Source organism: Haliotis asinina, chromosome 11 (assembly GCF_037392515.1).
Source record: "Haliotis asinina isolate JCU_RB_2024 chromosome 11, JCU_Hal_asi_v2, whole genome shotgun sequence".
Lineage (NCBI taxonomy): Eukaryota > Metazoa > Mollusca > Gastropoda > Lepetellida > Haliotidae > Haliotis > Haliotis asinina.
The window spans coordinates 50895821-50918177 of NC_090290.1; the positions used below are offsets into that span (position 1 = coordinate 50895821).

At 39.9% G+C, this 22357-nt stretch overlaps 1 protein-coding gene across 1 annotated transcript; it reads left to right on the forward strand.

The window, feature by feature from the left end:
- The first annotated feature begins 8166 nt into the window (after positions 1-8166).
- LOC137255512 (rhodopsin-like) lies at positions 8167-22203 on the forward strand. The gene is made up of 4 exons (XM_067792946.1): positions 8167-8407; positions 14099-14275; positions 21148-21443; positions 22162-22203. Exons 1-4 carry the CDS (start codon positions 8167-8169, stop codon positions 22201-22203), a joined length of 756 nt encoding a protein of 251 aa, XP_067649047.1.
- Positions 22204-22357: the final 154 nt, after the last annotated feature.

Sequence of the window (22357 nt, forward strand, 5' to 3'; positions counted from 1 at the left end):
TCACCGACAGGGACGTCTTGTCTGGTGCAGACAGCGTCTAGGTACATGATACAAGACTGGAATGGTGCTTTGTTCACTGGCGAGTCGGCATTTCACCTGGACATTCCACCTAGACAAGGGTTAGGTGAACAGTATGATTACACGAGCAGTGTTCAACGTCAACAGGTTGGTTGAGACAACGTTACGGTGTTGGGTAACATCACATTTCATGGTCGAACACAACGATACAAGGTGGATATCACTGGACCGCCCATTCAAGGACAGAGAAGTAAATGCAACTAGATAATGTTCGTCCACGTGGCGTTCGTGCCGTTCGTGTTGGGACAGATTTCCAGAGTTAGCAGACAACAATCCGGCACTCTCTTGGCTAGGTATTTCTGTGGATCTGTGCCCTATGAAGCACGCTTGGGGTGAAATGGTGCGACGTTTACGTCAAGCCCAGAATCAGCCACTGACGTTAAGCGTTGTTTCAGTCATAGAAAAAAACATCTCCTAGCTTTCTTCAGTCGCTTAGTGTTGTGTAAGTGTCGTCAAGCTTGGAACAACGCCAATGGTGGATACACACGGTATTGAATTATGTAACGTTTGACACCACATCTCTTCAAAGTCACGATCTAAGTCAAATGATACAGCTTTCAGAAATATCCTGTCAACAGTTAAACAGTGCACATGTGACAAATCATGTTAATATCGTTTTGCATTAAAAATGGCATAACATCAGATAATGCACAGTTACTTTATTCCGTGAGAGTTCCGCCTATGACCCCAGCTAAGAATGTACTCTATTTATCCGAATTATATCGCTGGGTTAGGGTTAAGGTTTAGGGTAAGCTTTAGGCTTTTGAATAGAAATCGTGGGCTTATATACTTATGAATAGAGTTGTTTTTAAAAAAATACGATTGTTACGGGCCTCTTTCACTGTATTCTAATTTAGTAGTAATGCTTCGAACAATACTATTTTTCAAAAGTCTCATTTCAAGCGTAAAGATCATTATTTTATATTTACAAATATATTTGTTCACCCTATTACTCTGAGGTTGAAATTGATAACTTTTTATACTTAGCACAAACTGAGTGACTAGGATAAAAAGATGAAAATTAATGAACAAATAAAATTAGTGAAAGTTTCAAAACAAAACACGTCTAAAAGACAACAGAAATAAGCAAGAGTGAGTGAGCGAGTTGATATTTTACGTCACATCGACAGGCAGTGTGAAGACTTCGATCCACTGTACACAAATGATGTGAACCATTTCATCATGCTATGGGCATTCACATATTGTGTAGTTTAGTCTCCTGGTGCACTTTGCTGATGGTAAAGTTGTCACGCAATATCATGAGGGAATTCCCCGTTGATGAATAACAGCAACGCTTTTAGAAAATAACGTGTTAACACAACGCCCTTCCTTTGCTCGCATATTGTGACATCACGTATTAGCACACGTCTTGTCACATTTCGTAATGAATATAGGGTGAGTGTGTAAATGTTTACAGTCACATTGGCAGTATTTCAGTCAGATCGTGATTAAAAGCAGTTATAAATTCATGATAGATACAGGTACATCGTATATAATAAAAAGAAATAAAATATATAAAATAAAAGAAAACGAACTAGAATATCACAAAGACATGAATTCAAACTGACATCTATCTCTAAAATTGCATAATGCAACGTATCAACGGGCTGAGTATCACAGAAATTGAAGGGAGATCACCAAACTGGGAAACATGGGGACTTGCAGTACTACTTCAACGGCCCTTGCTGGATTTAACCATCCCTTCAGCCGTTGGTGATTTTTCTCCGTGTTAGCCATTACTTCAGACTGCAAACGTACTACGACGACTGTGAAGCATTGTTTTGTGAAAGAATCCCCTCTTTCGATCAATAATTCATTTATGATTGTTACGCCACTCTAGTTCGCGCATAAGAAGAATAAAACGTACAGTGAAGGTTCATAACACTACCTACAGAGACAGGGTTAATAGTGTATTGACATACATTCGTGAGACTAACAATGGCAGCTGTTATCAATGATCACCCGTCAAGGAAACAGAGAGAATACTGAAGTAAAACGGTTTCTGCGGTTATTGCTGCTTCCTAGTGTTAATGCCTTATCGTACGTTAATGTGATAAATTCACATTTAGCTATGAGGTTTCACTTTCCTGTTGTGGGATTTAGGGAGATCACAGTACCTTTGTCACTAAGTTCATTGACAAACTACAATCATGAAGTTGTGAAGTTATTATATTTTTACATCGAAGGTGTCATACACAAACACACTAAACATCACATACTCATCGAAAGAGTGAGTGAGTGAGTTGAGTTTTATGCCGCACTCAACAATATTCCAGCTAAATGGCGGCAATCTGTAAGTAATCGAATCTGGACCGACAATCCATGGATCAACAACATGAGCATCAATCTGCGTAGTTGGGAACCTAGGACATGTGTCAACCAAGTCAGCGAGTCTGACAACCCGACTCTGTTGGTCGCCTCTTACCACAAGCATGGTCGCCTTTTGTGGCTGCATGGGTTGCTGTAGGTCTAATCTACCACGGACCTTCACGGATCACATGCTCATGGAAACTGAGCGGGAAGTCCTGCAGTACTTCATCCTAGATGTTGTTACTACAAGCATTAAGTTGTTTTATCTTAACAAGCTAACATTAATTTATTTATATTTTACAGCACAGATGCCACACATAAAAACAAAAACATCCAAACTTGCCAATAGTTTCAGGGAATATGTCTAAAAACCTCCCCAAAAGCTTGGGAATATGTACAAGTCCTGAAAATTTTAGGTATTATGTATATATCCTGGGCGAATCAGAGGTTACACATAAATTACAGTGGCATAGATTAAAGTGAAATTTTCAAGCATTATGCATATTCCCTGATTATATATATGTACATTTACATCCCATGCTTCTCCATGTATGATAAAATGTGTCTTCTGCAACTTGTATTAGTACCAGCTTTCATCTGTTTTGTCGCAGTGTGAGAACATTTGATAAGTTAAACAGTAAATCAAAACTATGGTGTATATATCTTATAGTCAATAGGAACAGTTGATCGTGTGAAGGGGGAGTGGGATGAGAGTGAGTTTCAAGTCGCGTGGACGAATGCGATGTGTAAAATGATTTGGTAAACAAACATTATTCTCAAATGTCACCCAAGGACAGGACAAGTTCAATTACATGTTTATAACATTAACAATAACTATTCATCACAATATAGAAGATAACAACAGCCAGACTAGTTGTGAAAATGAGGTTTCCTGTTTGCCAAAACAGTACCTCATGTCCTTTTGAAGTTGGAACAAAACAATTTAGGAGTCACGAATTTGCAGACGCTATTAAAACATAGTTATACGACAAACAATGGAAAGCGATTACCTTTGGGCAGGGTCGCTGACAATACAACAAAAGGTTTTCACAACAAAGAGCCATGGAAGCGCCCTTAAAATATCGATGACTATTTCCAATAATAACTACTAATACACCTCATTCCTCCAATCGCATCTATCCATGCTTTAACAGTACTTTATATCTATCTACTTTTTTAACCCTCACAAACCTCAATGATATATATAATATATATATAATATAATGTAATATTTTTCCTAATTGAAATGGAATTTTAAAATTCTACAAATAGAACTAGAATACTATGTTTACGTTCATTAGTAAAAAGGAAGTGGAGGTGTGTGTCCCGTATGTTGATACTGACTAAGTCTATTCATGTTGGTCGCTATCCATTATTAGAACACTTAAAACGTTAATAATCCCAATAAGCATATAATGGAACACAATGACGAGGTAGATCGTTTTCCGAAGTTTACGTTTAGAGATTACGATGACTACATCGAAAGATTACTGAAAACATAATTAAACTATGTTCAGGATAAAAGAAATACAGGTGACCGTGCATTTTTATTTATCTCTCTGTGATTCATATAAGGAAAGACGTCATTGCCGTAGTTTCCGAAATGGTCGTGAAAACCACGCAGATGTTAAGAGATGTTATCTAGGCTCATGTAAGAATGTCGAGTTTTGATTGGTCCACGTGACTCTGATAACATACCATGTACATCCATCACGATCCGCCAGCGGGAGTATACGACTTTTATACTCCCGCTGCGAAAGTCATATCCTCCCGCTACGCCTCGGTGACGACGCGAGAAGTGAGAAAAGCGTGCATCGACAGCCTTTAGTAACGTGCGGTGCATTGAGGTCAAACGATCAGCTGGTGTCAATATGGCAGCAAGTCGATTCGATGGGTGCTGTTTTGTTTTGATTTAGTGAAAACATTCAGCTAGATAAATGTGTTATCACATCGTATCGAGGGAAATAAGGGCACATCGACACGATGTGATAGCTTATAGTGTTTTCACTGACCCATGGGTTTTTTTGTTTTTGTTTTTGTTTTTGTTTAATTTATTTATTTATTTATTTTTATTTTTATTTTTATTTTTATTTTTATTTTTATTTTTATTTTTTTGTTTTTGTTTTTGTTTTTGCACCATCAATAGTCAACCCCGATTAGCACAGCCGCACCGAAAACGATAAAAACAAAATCGACATTGCAGGGACCGTTAAGTCACGGATGTAGAGCACAGGGCCGGTTTGGCGGTGTCAGCAGTGTGGCCACTGTTTGGTTGATCACAGTGAATAGCTTTAGCTCTTATGGCAATCGTATTCTTAACGGTGAGTGTTGCAATGTCATCGCCTTCATGAAACGGAATTCATGCATGCAGCTCTACTTCCAGTTTAACAACAAGCATCCAGCTGGAAACTCGCCTTCTCTTTCCGGTGGACTTCCACAACTACGTGGTTATTCCGTCAGCTTTTGGAGACATTTAAGAGGCCATGGGATGACGGAGAGCATTGGTGAATAATGTCTGAACTATAGTGGTAGTTTCCCCCAATGTCTAATGCCAGACGAACACGATGGCCACGGTAAAGGGTATTTAGATATGGTGATGGTTCAACAATCACACGTTTCACCACACCTTGATTGTCAAAGAGGAAATTTGTCTCATTCACGTCCTCGTCTTGCAGTTGTTATAGTGTCTACTTCAGGACAGTCATGTCCAAATATTTCTACAGACCCAAAACTATGCAGCCATGCTATATGATATTTAGTTAAATATTGATCTGAAATATTGATCTTTATCACTACCGAAGAGTGCATTGTTTTGTCAGCTACCTTGTTCCTCTTGGTCACTTCCATTAATTACTGTACATGACATTTATGGCCTTTATTGGTCATCCCCCTTGGCTGTGTCTGTCATCACATCAACTGTAGAAGGACGTGCTATTAGTTTCTCTACCTGTCCATTGTTGAATCTTTGCCTGTCAATTGTTGTTACAAACTATATACATGTATGCTCACATCTATGCTGGACGTGGGAGGTGAGATGTGAGTGTGGAGACCGGCATTCCGACTGTCATTGTTGGGACGACCGCGAGCAGAATTATGTCGCTCACAGGAAAGGCCCTGGGGTTGAGCTGGAAGTCCGCTCACCCCATTCATGTATACTTGTTTGTCATCGCTTGTGAAACCAACTAAAGAAGTTTGAACAACTAAACTATGCCTTCGTCTTCATCATCGTCAACATAATGTTCATCATAATCATGAGCTAATTCACCTCGAGCCAATGACTCAGGTCCCGGTTGACACCCGGTAAAGCCATCTGACTGGTCGTCATCTTCTCCAATGAACCAAGAATTGTGTGATAGCATGCGGGTCCCATACTCTACTACGGTTTCTTTGGAAATGTGTGTATCAATTAGGGCGGTCGGATGTTTTGCACAAGATGCAATGTTTGCTCATGTTTGACGTGTTCACTGGACCTCAGTTCTCGTAATTCGGTTCGTTGTGTGTGCTGGTAGAGGTAACCGGCCAGAATGTTTTTGGTCCTCCCTGCTGCACTAACAATGAGGTGTGTGCCTGTGAGATTTCCGGTTTGAGTAATGCTGTTCCTGTTGCAAAATTCTGATCCATCCTCTGCTTAACACAACGTGTGTTTTGCTGCATTGCTATTACATTTTGAACAGATTTAGTTGCTCTCATGTGCAGAAAATGAGGGGATAATAGTGATCTCGTAAATGCACACATGTTTTATACTTCAGACCATAGTGAAGATAATGTTCCAAACTAACATTCCATTTAAAATCTTGAACAAGTAAAGCAAAGCCGATTCTCTTTCACTTGAGTACCAAGGTAATGAGGTTTTTGATACTGTTTTTTTACTGAGCGAGAAACCTATGCACCTTTACACACGAGGGAGATTACAATACACATCAAAACACATTTAAAACATTTTTGAGATAATAGTATTTGTCAATGTAACAATACCAGTATTTTACAATTTTACCAAAATTACAAGAAGAGTGGTAACATTAATTCGCCTTGTGTAAGGTCAGTTTTGTAAATACTTCTTAATACGTGACTACTGAACATCATTATACATAAAACGACGCATATTTGTAAGTCTTAGTCACAGTCGAACTGTTCACTGCTTTTTGATAATGTATGAATAGTTTGGCTGTCTCTTTCGGCGCATTTTCAATTAAAATATGCTAAGCAGATATTGCATCATTTATGGACTACTCTTGAAGTCCAAAGAGTGCGTATGATATTTAATGAAACTCGGTAGCAATGTTCAAAGTGTACATTTAAACGTTTAAAGGCGTGTTGCCACAACTGTGAGTCATCGTAAGTGTTCGTCTTCGTACTTGCATAATGACCCCAATAGACCAGAAGAAAAATAGCCTCAATCTAATGTATATATAGACAATTTCAGTTCCTTCCATTGTACCCGTGAAGGTTCGGGATAGAAAAGGTCTTCAGCAACCTATGCTTGCCAGAAAGGAGACCATGCTTGTTGTAAGAGGGTGGTCAGGCTTGCTGACTTGGTTGACACATGGCATCTGTTCCCAAATGCGCAGATTGCCGTTGATCACTTGATTGTCTGGTCGAGACTCGATTATTCACAGACCGCCGCCATATAGGTGGAATATTGCTGGCTGCGGAACTATTATTGGAGTTCCTATAAACTCCAATAATACCTTTACATATTCACCTGAATGTTTTTACATTTTATAACCCATACAAGTCATCCGGTGTACATGATAAAAACGAACAACAGAAATAGAACATGAGTACATGTCCAACTAGTCTCATATCCATTCTATCCTTCCTGGTATTGTAATACGATAAAACCTAAGTTTGTAGATCTACCTTCAGTTTATGGTGATCTACGGCTCTTTTTTCAATTGTATCAAATGTTAAATGAAATGATTGCGTTAAATAAAGTATCTTTCATGTTTGAAATATTAGCTTTTAACGCATAAATTGTGACATCTTTCTGAATTTATTTTCTAACTCTGTCTAAAGTAGTTCTTCTCGTCACTACATGGCTGCAATACTGCCCAGGTGACAGTTACTGTATTATGACAATGTCTTTTGTTCTTTCATCCACCAACAATGGAGATCGATATATCTTAGAACTGTTTGGACTGGCTCAGTATATTGCTATGAACGCCTTGTCCAATCGATTGTATAAATACTTCGGGCTGAAGAAGTATACACTGCGCATGGATCGGTCATTTTTTTCCAATTGAAGGCCCACACCGAAATCTTTCCACTAGCAGATTTCTGGATGAAGCCAATTTCGATGTTCACTGCTAATATCAACTGTCACTTCAGTGAAAAAGGATTTATTTACATTATCTGCAATTACGAAGGGTATCTTCTGAGTGAAGTTCCAAAGGGCAAACCAGCAGCGTAATACGAAAATCTTCTCTGAACGCAAAGCAAATGGTTTATGGTAGGTAGATCCTGGATGAGTATAGAAGTGAACTTCGAGAAATCGTCTTCTACTGCAGTGTCAGAGATCGGAGTTACCATAGATGGTACTATTCTCCTATTGCTTGTTCATGTAAAAGAAACTTCATCAACCCATTGCCAAAATATACAGACATATGTCTGCAACTTAACAGAACTCTACACTGAAACATAAGTGTGTGTATGAGACCCTAAAGACGTTCAAGTGGAAGTTACAACACTGTGTTGTGTGTTACAACATTGTAATAGGCGCGATATTATTCACACTCGTGTCTTGGTTTGCTATCTACTTCAAACTATTTTCAGGAAAAAATGGAAGGCTTTGTTCACACATTTATCAGTTTAGTTTTCACCAACTTCATACGAGATGACCTACCCTCGCCACTGATCGTTCGAAGTAAAATTGACTGCGCCAAGGGCTGTGTTTTAGACCCTTACTGTCAGTCCTTCTTTTACGTAAAGGTGAAGCTCTGCTATCACATACCAGAGTTGTTGGAGAATGCATCGGGACTCAACGCTCAAGATCACGTGGATTATTACCGGGTACATAAAGGTGAGAGATTGCAATGTGTGCGTGACGTCGACACTGGCGTCTCAGGTTCAGCAGTATTTCACATTTGTTTGCTTATCTTATTAGTAGATTCTGTGAAGCTAAAGGTCAATACATAGTCAATAAATCACTAATACAAACTTCAAGGTATTCTAAAGTACATCATAGCTATTTAAAATCTATACACTGGAATATATAAATATATCTATTTATCTTGCCTCACACATAAATGTCGGTTACTGGTTGGCAGAGCCCTCTGCTATTATACACAATGTAACCCCACTTACAAGAGAGTAACATTTTCTATGATTGAATGACGTGTGGTGTTACCGATGTTTGCGAATGCAAATCGATGGAAGGGAGATAATTCTGTATTCGGTTTTGTTGTTCTCTACAAAACGTTTCGTACCCGTGCCTCAAACAATTTCAAATGAACATTGAGGGGTTCAGTATGATAAATATACTCTGTTCACTGGTCCCTCGGAGCCCATGGGTTCATGTATCTTCGAACATAAACAAACGTCGGGGGTGCTACAGCCCACGCTTCCCTCGTGGCCAATGAACAACTTATATAGTAGATAAATAATCAACATTACATGATACATTGTTCGAACTCTCACTGACCAAGGTTCATCATGGCTCACATGAAACAATCGCTTGTCAAGATGAAGATCATCCTCTTCAAAGTCCTTGACACAAGTGACGACACAGCTGATGCTGTTTGCAACTCGCAATGACAACTCTAACTGGTCATCGGAGGGGGAGACCTGTGGCTCCTGGACGGTTCCTCACTCTCGGAACAGAAATCCTGATATGCAATGGATGGTTTGACGCCGCTGTCAGCAACATTCCAGCAATATCATGGCGGCTTGAGACCAGAAATGGGCTTCGCACATTCTATCCACGAAGGGAATCAAACCCGGATCTTTGGCGTGGCAGACGAACGCTTTAAACACTAGGCTACCCCACTGCCCATGCAGTAGTTGAAAAGTTGGGTCAGAGTGTTTATGTCACGTACATGAGGAACCTCCTCTGAAGAAGGGCTGCGCACTCTTGTAATTGTACTTGGCGAAACGTGGACAAACTGACGTCCAGTCGCCTGATTACTGTCGGGTGTTGCATTGAGCTTCTGTCAGTCGTGGCATGTTTTCACCGTTTGCATGTAACATTGTGAAGAGAGACAAATGATGTCAATTGTTTCGTTTTCCTGTCGTTCATGTTTGGACGTTTATTTCATGATGGTGTTACCACCACTCCCCCACGTGTATTATATGTTATGGATTTTCTTCTCTATTTATTGGCAGTACGTTATTTTACCCGCATATATCACTCGTAGACGTGATGTTCACTGAGTGTGAATATTAGCAACATGCAGTCAAACATTTAATTTATTCTACTTTTTATTTTAGGGCACATCGTGAGAGTAAAATTTACACAGTCCAGCGAAATATGCATGTATGTGATTCTTACATCGCAAGAGGTAGAAAATTGGGGACCCTCTTCTTTCAATAAATATCAGTGCCTATAACGAGGATGGTTCGTAATCTCCATCGTCACATTATGACGTCTCAGGCCAGGAGGTACAGACCAAGAAGAAGTAACGAATTTGTTTTATTGCATTTAGCCGATGTACACCTACCTGGTTGTACCACCTGTGGGTAGATAACCTGACGCCCATGTAACTGTGTACCATGAAAGGTGGTGACACTGACTTATTGATTCTTGCTCTGGCAGCAACGTGAGCCATTGTAGTACCATCATGAGGGCATGAATAGGTGACCTGAAGACGACAATGCTGTTCTGGTCAGCGGCAGTGTCATTGTCCAGGTACAATATGTCCAAGATAATACATAGTCCGAAGGCCTGATTTTCATTTCCTGAAAATTGTTATTGCATTCCAAAGCCCTGGGTGATGGGTATCGTTGTGAAAATTGTCTAGCAGTTTCTAACTAGTTTTAGATTCAGTATCTAGATGCACATGAACACTCTGACATCCTTGGACCTGTCAGTGAAAACAGAACTTGACTCACATTGACAGGTTAAGTGATTGGTTTCTGACATCCTACTGTCATGGTTAAAGCGGTGGATCGTCACGACAAAGACCCGGGTTCGATTCCCCACATGAGAACAATGTGTGAAGCACATTTGTTCCCCGCCATGCAGTTGATCACTGGATTGTCCGGTCCGGAAGCGATTATATACAGACTGCCCCCACACAACTGGACTATTGCTGACTGCATTAAACAACAAAGAAACAAAGAATTAGTACAATGATCATGGAGGCGGGCATCTTCGGTTCTCTGGACTGATGGACTGGCAGAGAAGTGGAATATTTCACTGACTGTCGTATGTCAGGATTCTAGATAATCCACATAGACAGCCCTTCCTTGCTCTCATTCTCACACCTGTCATAACGAGGTTAGCACGTCTGCATTGTACAACCAAAGTTCTTACCGAAATTGGAATCGGCAGGTGTAACTCTAATACACTCAGTGATGTTTTCGTTTCAATCAAGGGTCAGTATAGGCACACATGATCGGGTCGAGGCAGAATCCAATATTCTCAACATTTCCTGGTTGACTTATATTGTTGAGAAAACAGCATTGTTATGTTTTTAAAGGTGTGTTCCGTTACCACTTTTGGAAACTGGTCGTCATGAAATTTAGCATACTTGTCCCGTAAATTGCTCTCGGAATGCGACAAACAATGAAACTGCCCTTACCATCAGTGTATGTGTTAAGTGAGGCATTGACATGTGTGTGTGCAGTGTATGTGTGAGTAGACACTGTTGTAGTTTGTTTTAGTTGAGTGATAGGACATGTTTTATTTCTCATAATTATGACACACTTTATATGTATGGCCATCATCTGATATCCAGAACTGATCATTCTTACTTTCGCCATCGAGCTCGCGTTGTAAAGAACTGAAGCTAGCTAGTGAAGAACTGAAGCTAGCTAGTTGTGAGACACTGCGGGGTTCCCTGCAAGGACTTTTGGTCCAAAGACGAACCACATGACTGTGTTGTTATCGCTGTAATGAATAGTGGGGCAGTGAACATAAACAGATAGAACAACTTGATAGTGAAGCAGTTCATTGTCATCTAAAGTTTCGGGTAGGCTCAGTGGGACTACTATACAATTACTAGTATAATGTACTTGGTTTTGTTTCCTTCAAAAGAGTGAGTGAGTTGGGCCATGCGCCTCTTTTTGCAATATTCCAGCAATACTAATTACGGCGGAGGACACCAGACATTGACTTCACGTATTGTACCCATCTGGGGAATCGAACCTGTGTCTTCGGCGTCACGAGCGAACGCTTTAAACACTAGTCTACCCCAACGCCTCTCTTTCAAAAGAAATCATCGGCTTGAAGCGCAACCATTCAAGAAATCCCATTCAAGTTAATGATTGTTTCGCAATGGCAGATTTCATGAGAAAGATTACCTATGTCGTCTGATTGTATGTAGAAAAGCGACCAACTTGTGGAAATATTGAAAATAAGAGAATTTCAATATATATCCGGACTTTTTCTAACAACATCAGTTTGTTTGTTGTATAATGCTGCACTGACCAAGGTCCGAACTGAATATCTTGACGTCCAAACTTTAGGAGTAATGCACCACATTTTAAGGGTCTCCTCGTGATCTACAATTTTTTATTTCCATGGTCACTTGAAGTTATTGCAAAATCATCACTAATTCCAGCTCAGGTTGTTATGTACCTTTATCCTGATTCCTGGCCTATCTTGTATGTTTTTGTTTGTATCTTTGTCGTTATATATTCCAGAAATGAACCGTGACACACTAAAGGAGTTAATTGTGATTTGAATTTCCATGTCTGAAAGCACAGACACTTTGCTGGGAAGACATACAATTAAAACATTTGTTCTCGTTTCAAGCTACATCATTAAGTAACTGCATATGACGTAGTATCTACTAGAATAAACTTGTTCCCTTCAAACTCTATTCGCTGGAATGTAGAAACGTACCAAAAGACAAGACAACACATTGTCAGAGTGGAGGGCGGTTCAGTTCATCTATAATAACATCCTCAAGATGCTTGTGCACAATTACGGGTTCAGTACAATTGAAACTGTCGAGCCTCTGAGTAAAGTAATTGTGTAAGGTTTTCAGACTACAGAGAACCATTTGAACCATTAACCGTAACCGTCCCAGGTGAACTAAGTCAAGCAAGGGTATCGGGAAAACCTATGCGTCCTTCTTAGCGGCCCATGTCTATGTAGAGTGTTTTGTGAAAGCAACTAGGATGTGTCAAGCATTCATGACAAGAAAGCTCATTATCCGTCTATATGAATATTGTGTTTAAATGTAAAGTTTAATGTTCTTCGGTCTCCAATTTATGACTATAATATGCTGGTATTTCCGAGGCTTCTTGCAGATGATATTAAGGGTTGTTAGTATGCAATCTTGTACTGACAATGTAAGAAGAAATCTGCACACAGTAAAAGTGCAATCATGTAGAGTGAGTGAGTAAGTTAACATTTAAGATAACATGGGCTTCAACCACATCGTGACTAGGGATCCTACAGAATGATGACAACAGACTGTTTTCATGTTGTCATGTACAATCTGGCAGCAGAAGACTAGAATATCACTGGTCTAGATTTAAAACTAGCAAGCAATCATAAAATTATATTTTCCAACGGACCTGGTTATATATCGTCAACAACTGGAGGTAGAGAATGTGGACTTACAGTCAAAAATGGAATAAGTAATTCATTGAAATGAGGATCTGAAACATTGAAATAATGATCTTACGCACGAAATACACTGAACAGCTAAATAAACGCAACTCTCGCTTTTGTCGAGTGTTAGAAGGCATAAACATATACATGTATGTTTATGAGATTTCATTTTTTTTCTCGAAAATTTCATTTGCTCTTTTGTACATCATGACCAGTTGTGTAAGATATTAAAGGGTAGCAGATATAGCGATAGCTCGTGACGCTGAAGACCAGGGTTCGATTCCCCACTGGTTACAATATGCGAGGTTAATTTCTGGCGTCCCCGCCACGTTGAATGTTACTAAAATCGGCGTAAACCCTTAGTACTCGAGAGAGATAAAAACTTAGGATTTGATAAAAATAGATAACCGTAGTCCCCGTTTGAGCCCCACATTCAACACGTACTCTCGTGTGTGAAATAGGAAGGCATGATGCATATCAAAACAACGAGTTTATTATTTTGACAATCTACCAAGCTGCAAAACCAGAATAGAAAACTTCTGAATCATATCGTACTCTGGCCCCGATTTCTCGTTTTTTATTCAAATTTCAATTTTGACAATTTGAAACAGCTGGTTTTTAACTCTACCGCATTTTTTTAAATAAGAAAGCCTTAACAACTTAAACAATCTATCCACCAAACTCAAATTGTCTACTATATGTTTGAGATTAAACTTGATTTTACTTCATTGTGGAAAATGCGTTTTACAGCATTTTCTCAACTAGAGTTAAAAACTCTAACTTAAATCAAAACTCAGATTTAATCAGCCCAGGATAATGAAGTTGTATGATAATATCGACCGTTGGCATAAAACATTGCCTCTTGGTGTTGATTTGGTACTCCCTTTGTTATTGAACTTTCAGTTTTGATCTACTTCCCTGTGACGATTCTGCAAAGTACAGATTCTGTAATGCTATTTGTGACTAAAAGCCCCATTTTTACATTTCCAGAGTGTCCAAAAACGAAAGGCTACATATACCACGCAGCAGTCAACGTATGCTACAAGATCCACCTGAATGAAAGCCAGACCTGGCCCGATGCTCGCCATATCTGTCAACAGGAAGGGGGTGACCTGATAACGTTGGAGAACAAGGCAAAGGATGAACTGATCAAGAACACAATATTTGGTAAATATTATTCTTATATGATGTACCATATCGATTTCTCCATCACTAAGGACAAATATGTCAATGTTAACTTCCATTTAATAATTGCTTTTCTAAAGGAAATAGAACTACAAGATATATTTTGAATGATGTGTTTTGTACATAGATACGTAGTGTTATTTTATATATGATAGTTTAGACTATCAGCTGAGAAGTTTAAAGGCCGTATGCTCAAAGGGGGTAAAATATCATTATGATAAATATACTGTCCTCCTGAGAGGTTACGTAAGGCTAAAGTTATATATAAATCATGTACAAACTTACTAACGTTCTAGAAAGTAGTATTTTTGTGATTTGAATTTTGCCTAAATCTTCCTCTAATCGCCAGCTGCTGAGGGGATGGTATCCAGCTAGGGTCCATGCAGGTAGCAAAGGCACCGTACGGCCCCATGGTACCTAGTATGGTGTCCTGTCCTCATTTCTTGCCGATGTATAGCCCATTTTCATATTATGTAGTTACTTAACAGTTTACTATTTTATATACTCCCTAACTATATTGTTTTAAAACAATATGATGTTATAGTTGTTGTTCTGTCATCTGACAACAGGATTTAATGACCTTTAAATATATTTCATACTTTTTATTGTAAAATGTTCTCTCGTCACGATATGGCTGAAATAATGCTGATGTGACGTTAAATTTTAACTCACTCTTATATGATGTCAACGCTAAGGAAACAAATTCCAATTGACAAAGGGTATATGCTGATGGTGGCGCCTGGCCCCGTCTTCGGAGGACGATCTTATCACTGTAATCGCCATCCACTAGCGGAGGCTTGTAGTCGAAACTTACAGAGCACCACGGTGTAGCTGGAATACTTCTGCACTTAACATTCATTTTACACTTCGAATCCCACCTGAGCCATTAATAATCTTAGATACCAAAAACATATCTACAAAATGATCATATAGAGTGATTTAATACTGGTTTCCGTCAAGTGTTAATTCTTACGTTCTTATACTTTTAGATATCATTGGAACTACTGATGTAGACTTCTTCATTGGGGGGAAACAAACGGCAATCCTTGGTTCTTGGGAATGGATAGATGGAACTCCGATCACTCACTTTACAAAGAATTCGAAGAAAAGAAACTGTTTGGAAATCGACATGAATGCATGGGATGACGACGCATGTGACTCCAGGTGGCAGCCGTTTGTGTGTGAAATCAGGGTTTAACTAAATTAAATATAAGAGCAACACGAAGCAACGTCTCATACCAAGCGTAAGAATGTTTAAGCCGCATCCAAACCCACTGCTTTGCCACATACATGTATCTTAACTCTTCAACTGCAGGTACAACTTGTGATATCTTAGTGTTATCACATTATTACTAGAGACATTCTCTCTCTACAACATAAAAGTAATGTACATACTGTAAGAATATTTATATGGATAGCTGACTATTAGTTTCACCAGTGGTTTGTAACAGAATGGATGAATATATTCTCAGTATCGTTGTCCTATGCCACATGAAGATATTCTGCCATTGTTTGCCTCATTGGAACATCTACTGCTTGAGATAGCTCCTTCTCTTAAACATTCTGAGATGATCTTTTAATCTACTCATATACCTCGGGCACTGATTGGTGCAACTTTCTCGGGGTTTATTATTGGAGACTATATTACGGAAGCCTAGTAGGACCACGTTGAAAATCTTTTGGGTGTCACTATCGCCTACGTAGGACATACTGTCTTCTTCGTAGGGCTTAGTATCTCCTACGTAGGACTTACTATCTTCTACGTAGGACATACTATCTGCCACGTAATACTTAATGTATCCCTTTAAAGGTTCGGATTATGAAGTGTGGTTATTAAACTGAGAAATGTTTGGTTATGCAGGACGTTAGCTAGTAGAAATGCACTTTTAATGCATATTTATGACACTAACGCTGTGTGTGTGTGTGTGTGTGTGTGTGTGTGTGTGTGTGTGTGTGTGTTACGTTTGGGTGACGTGGACCTTGATCTAATTGCAGTTATAGGCATTTTCTCTCTCACCCTCTCACTCTCTCACTCTCTCTCTCACGCTCTCTCACACAGAGATACACACAAGCACTCACCAACGCACGCACACACACAGACATAGGAAGGGGACAGGAGTTTCTGATATGAAATTCTCGTTATGACACGTCCTCCGAAACTTTTGCTTGTCTTCATATGAGGCTAGGTTGGATCAGATATAACGCTCGTTTGCGGTTTGTTTGTTTTGGTAATTGTTTACAAGTTGACGTGACTCGGGTGCGAAAGTGTTGAATGTGACGTAAAGCAATACGAAAAGGGCAAAAGATTGTCGTTATAGTTGTTTGTAGACGTATAAGGATACAAGTACGCGGAGATTGCCACCGATGGACACGTCTGTGCACGCAGAACATGACTAATGTGCAACGACCTCTGAAATATCCTGCGCATAATACAACATTGTAACGAAGTGAAACATGTAACAGTGAACTAACTGCGACGCGTAACAATAGGGCAAGCTGAATGCGAGGCAGTAAAGTACAACAGTTGGTCCAACACATAAAAGTAATATGCAACATTTTTACAACCCATCAAAAGTCAGGATTCACAGTTTTTACCATTACTGGCTTGATAACGGTGTCAGCAGCGACACAGAATTCGAAGCGTCGCAGAACGATATTGACCGTCCGCTTCACACACATCTCGCTGGGTATGTTGTATGAACGGTTTCTTTCTTGTTTGACGCGCATTCAGCAATATATATGATAAATACAGTCTGTAGACAAGTGGAAATGACACGTAATGCCATACACCATTAACCAAGTCAGCGACTTTGACCACTCTACCCTGTCAGTCGCGTCTTATGACAAACATTGGTTGCTGAAGATCAATAGTTTGTATAACAAGACTGTTGAATGTGTTTAGGTATGAGGTGTTGTCCTAGCTATAGATTATTTTTCCAGGGGCATGACTTATGACGCTCTTTTGCAGTGACGATCGTTTCCTAAGAAAATAATCTATAGCTCCGACAACACCCCATCCCTAAACGCATTCAACACAGGTGATCAAAGATGGATAATTACAAAAATGAAAACAGTAGAAACCAAAAACAAAACTCACCGATACGGGTGCTCCTTCCAGTGACGCCATGTTTTGATGGGTTGTGTTTCTTCCAGGACGATATAAATAACCAAAGCTTTTGATGAAATTGATAATGCGTGTTGAAGCAAACTGACGTGAAGACGTGTTTCATCAGCAAGATGGCATTATAACAATAAACATGGACGTAGTGGTGACAACTGCAGACGGTACGTGCGATGCTGGAAGGTCAAGGCCATTCCTCACAGCCGACGGTTGGCCCGTATGTCAACAGCACGACGTCGTCTGGTGACTGAATCGGCTCACGCGACGACACAATGATGTGGAAGCTGAAGACGTCACCGTCAGCATCCGATTGTGTAGGTGAACAACCCGCGGATAGCGACCCTCGTGGGGTATTGTGACTTTTGGACGTCCACTTCCGGTCGATCACATGTCTGACGTGGCATACTGACACGGTTAAACAGTTGAGTTATGGTTTATCTTGTGCAACCCAATGCCTTTACAATATGGCTGTTGGAGGTGCCCATTTGTGCCATTCCTGTCGTCCATGCCCGTGGCGCCGACGTCAATATTGGTACTTTCTCGTGAGATGTGTGTCAAGTGGTTGTTCAGTCTTCACGACAAACATGTTTTAGACCCTCTGCACAACAATCACAATTTTGCAAAACGTCGTGCAAAACGCGTTCAAATGTTTTTGTTTTTGTTTTTTGTTGTTTTGACAAAAGAAACACGATGGTTGCGCTCTATGCAATGAATGTTCTTCAATTTTAACTTTACTAGTTAAAACGTATATTTGGGATTGCAGCAACAATTACACCTGTGTACTTTCTTTTGCTCTTGAGTTTAGTTAGACGCATAATCTGTGAATCGTAAACATTTGACGACAAGACCAAGAGCAATATTTTCTTTAAAACAAATTCTAAGCAGTGACAAACTGGCCACTTCCGCACTGGTAGCTGTGGACACGTATTAACGACAACAGTGTATTTGTGACGAGTCATAATGTGGTATGACAAAGTATCTCATGTTCAGTGTGTGTGTGTGTGATTGTGCGGGCTTGCGTGAGGGTGTGTGTGTATGTATGCGTGTGTGTGCGTGTGTACGTGTGTGTGTGTATGAAGACGTCTGGACCACGCAAACATGATGAATTTTAGAATATCCTGATCAATGTTCCACTGTCAGGATACAAGGGATGGTGTGGTACCTTGGTCTTAAGGCGTTCGCTGGTCGTGTAGAACATACAGTTCAGATTCCCTGGGTTAAAGGTGCCCATATCTGGAGTCCCTTGCCGTGATACTACTGAAATATTGCTTAATGCGACCTACGTCCATACTCATTCACTGTCAAGATGCGTTGCCACATTTATCAGTGGCACTTAAGCCTCCTATTCATCAAACCGCCTCTTGTGACCAGCAAATAATCCCGTTTAGAATCGGAATTCCAAAGGGGCACATTAATCATGCTGCATTATTAATATGTAACAGAGATTTTCATGTATCTTTTTCATTATTGTAATCAATTGTCCATCATGGGATTACTCCTATTAGCATATATATCTTTCATCTGTGGATTAGTATTAATAGATTATATGAATTTACATAATTCATCGATGGGTCTCCACCTCTGTCAGGAACGTGATAAGATGTCAACATTGAAATTGACTATCACCGTAATCTGGTATGGCCCATTAACTGTCTCTCGAGAAGATCCAGATTAGAATTGCTTATCGTTAGAGACGACCCCGGGATCGGGTTGTCAGGCTTGCTGACTTGGTTGTTACATGTCATAGACCGATGATCATGCTGTTGATCATTGGATTGTCTGACACAGACTCGATTATTTAAAGGCCGCCGCTATATAGCTGGAATAATATTGCCCGCCCATTCATGTGTATATAACACTGTTACCGCACATTTAATATTTTCCATAATTCTGGCTAAATCTTCCTATCATCATCAGTGTCTAAAGGATGGTGTAAATCCAGCTAGGGTCCATGCAATTAGCAAAAGAAATGTAAGTCCCCTGGATCCTCGCATGGTGATCTACCTTCAGCTGTTGGTGATGTATATAGCCCGCGTTTTATCTTGTTTTATCCAAATAGTGCTATCAGGTTTACCGTTCGACACTAGTTTTAAATTGTAACTGTGATATTCTCGTTGTTTAACTGTCCTTTGACGACATGTTATCATAATATACACGTATCCCAATGAAGTTTCAAATCTGTTCTCGTCACGATGAGGCTGAAATATTGCCGATGTGACGTTAAATATTAACTCACTTACTCATTCCATATTAGAAGATTGTGTACTTAATACAATCTCAGAGATTCTGACTTATGAGCTCTAAAACATGAACATGGTCAAAGGCCATTGACATTACTGGGGTGAGGGTAGAATTTGTTCGCTCCTAACATCATGGTTTCTTGTATCTTTTTATCTTGATTTTAATAAAAAATATTAATACATATGTTAATGAGACAACTACGAATAAACGGACGAGTAATCATGACAACATATCACAGCCATACGTAACATAACAATTTGCAGGCTCGTTGGTGACGTCTATTGAGTACGGATGAAAACTTTAGTTTTAGTGGGTGAGTTACAATTTCAGGTCACATCGGCAATATTTAACCCATATCGTGATTACAACGCGTTTCTAACTTCATCATAAACACATGTAAACCATTAAAAGCCTGCCAACGAAGCAGAGTAAACTCAAGTAGAATGTCACAGACACAAATGTAAAACTAGTATCTAGCTCTAAGACCGGATTTCAAACAAGGACAATGCAATAATATATGGATCGCCAGCGACCGGTGGCAAGTCACCATACTTGGGACCATGGAACGTACAGTACCTTTGATACCTGCATGGACCCTAGCTGGATTTATGCCATCCCATCACCCGCTGGCGATTGTTCGAAATTTAAGCCATAATTGAAAATCACACAAATGCTACGTGATAGGTTGAAGGTATCCAGGGCAATAATTTAACAGTACTTCATCATCCATTGAGGATGTTGTTGTTGTATGTCTAAGAATGGATGCTAGTAGACTGCCCGTACATCATGTTTCATTTGGCCGGATGATGTTGACCGTAACTGTTATAATAACAAGATATTAAACTGAACAATAAAAACTTTTTTTCCACCGAGAACTGAGCAATGTGTAATAGTCACGCCCACAATATCTGTTTTTTGTTGTTGAAATTTGTTGCGCAGCAATACCATCTCTAATAATATAAATCCTTTGTTGTTGATCGGGTTTCTTATACTCTAGGTGTCTTTATACCACGAGTTCGGTCCCAGCACGATGACATTTCACAATACGAACAACACACGTCCAACCCAATTGTGGAATGGAATCAAATGATTGGCCAAACCACAAGGTTACACAGATGTGCAAATCATTAAGTGAGAGAGTGAGTTTTACACCGCACTAAGCAATATTCCATCTATATGGCGGCGGTCTGTAAATAATCGAGAGTGGGCCAGAGATCAAGAGCAAGAGCATCGATCTACACAAATGGTAACCGATGACATGTGTCAACCAAGACAGCGAGCCTGACCACCCGATCCCGTTAGTCGCCTCTTACGACAAGCATATTGGCCGTTTGTGGCAAGCATGTGGACCTATTATTACCTCGGATCTTCACGGTTCGCAAAACATTAAGAGAAACGCCAGTATGTTCTACCCGTAGTACCGCATCAAACGTGTTAAAAACATGCGAGACGAAGGTCTAAATATGCATCAAAGATGGATTGCACCTTTCAGCTATATTTCTTATGTCCTGGTTGCCCTACGCCGTTGTGTCCTTCATCTCAGCCTTTGGTGACCCTACCCTGATTTCCCCGCTAATGGCGACAATACCCGCCCTGGTAGCCAAGTCGGCTGGATTGTGGAACCCTCTGATCTACGTTGCCACCAACAAACAATTCCGCTATGGCTTCTACGCCATCATTCCATGCAAAGGAATCAAAGACTCGCTGGTGAAGAAGGAAGAAAAACAACCAGAGTCCTCGCAAGAATCAGATCTGGATGAAGAAGACGACAAGAAGAATACTAAAAAGGTAACACTTTTAAATTCTCGATCTGATAACAAAACCTGGGTGAGGGAATCCATCAATGATAATCACTGGATTGTCTAGCCCAGACTCGATTATTTACAAACCACCTAAGAATAAATAACGCCGTTAAAAATAGCCAAACAAACAAAATGACAATCTACGGATATACACAATACCTTTTCATATAGCCAGGCACCTAATCGCCAGCAGATATCAAAGACACTCATTCACAGAGGTTTCCACAAACGCTACATATATTGTACAGTCTTCATTGAAAAGTGAAATGTTTACTTAACTAAGAAACTCTTATCCCCAATACATAACAGCTAGACATAGAAAAATATATACTGACTCATTTTCCTTGGTTAATGATAGCAATATCTACATGATCTCATAGCTCCATGGCGTACCAACAAAGTCGAAGCCCTACTAAATGCTTAAGGGACTATTTGACTCATTGTTTTGCCAAATACCAATGTTCAGTTACGAGCAACACCACTGTAAATGCAATCAGCTTTAATCTGTATACCACTAGTGGATCATTGCTCAACAGCCAGAGTCATAGGCCTAGACAGAGATTCGTGGTTCAAAGGGTTTCAGACCCTTGAATCAAAACGTGCGACTGCCAAGCCTTTCAGCCCTAATCTTGTTTTCATTTGTGTCAACACGTTTGCAGGAAAGAACCATTTTCTACACTGCTGTATCCGACTGGTCATTTCAGGAAAAGAAAGAAGAGAAAGCCGGGACACCCGGACGACCCTAAGGCAATGCTGTGGCTCCGGCACCTGAGGAAGAGTCCGGTAATGAACCTACGGTAATTGAGGATGTTTCACACATGGATGAGACGGACGTCGAACTCAAGGACAGCAAGACGAAATAGGCCAATAGGCTATGCGTATTGATTTTTCATCTAGTGG

Excerpts from the sequence above, each read along its gene's own strand:
- LOC137255512 (XM_067792946.1), top strand. The coding sequence starts at position 8,167 with ATGGAAGGCTTTGTTCACACATTTATCAGTTTAGTTTTCACCAACTTC. Across the intron at positions 14,276-21,147 it reads GATCAAGAACACAATATTTG|CTATATTTCTTATGTCCTGG; the intron begins GTAAATATTATT and ends TGCACCTTTCAG. Across the intron at positions 21,444-22,161 it reads ACAAGAAGAATACTAAAAAG|GAAAAGAAAGAAGAGAAAGC; the intron begins GTAACACTTTTA and ends TGGTCATTTCAG.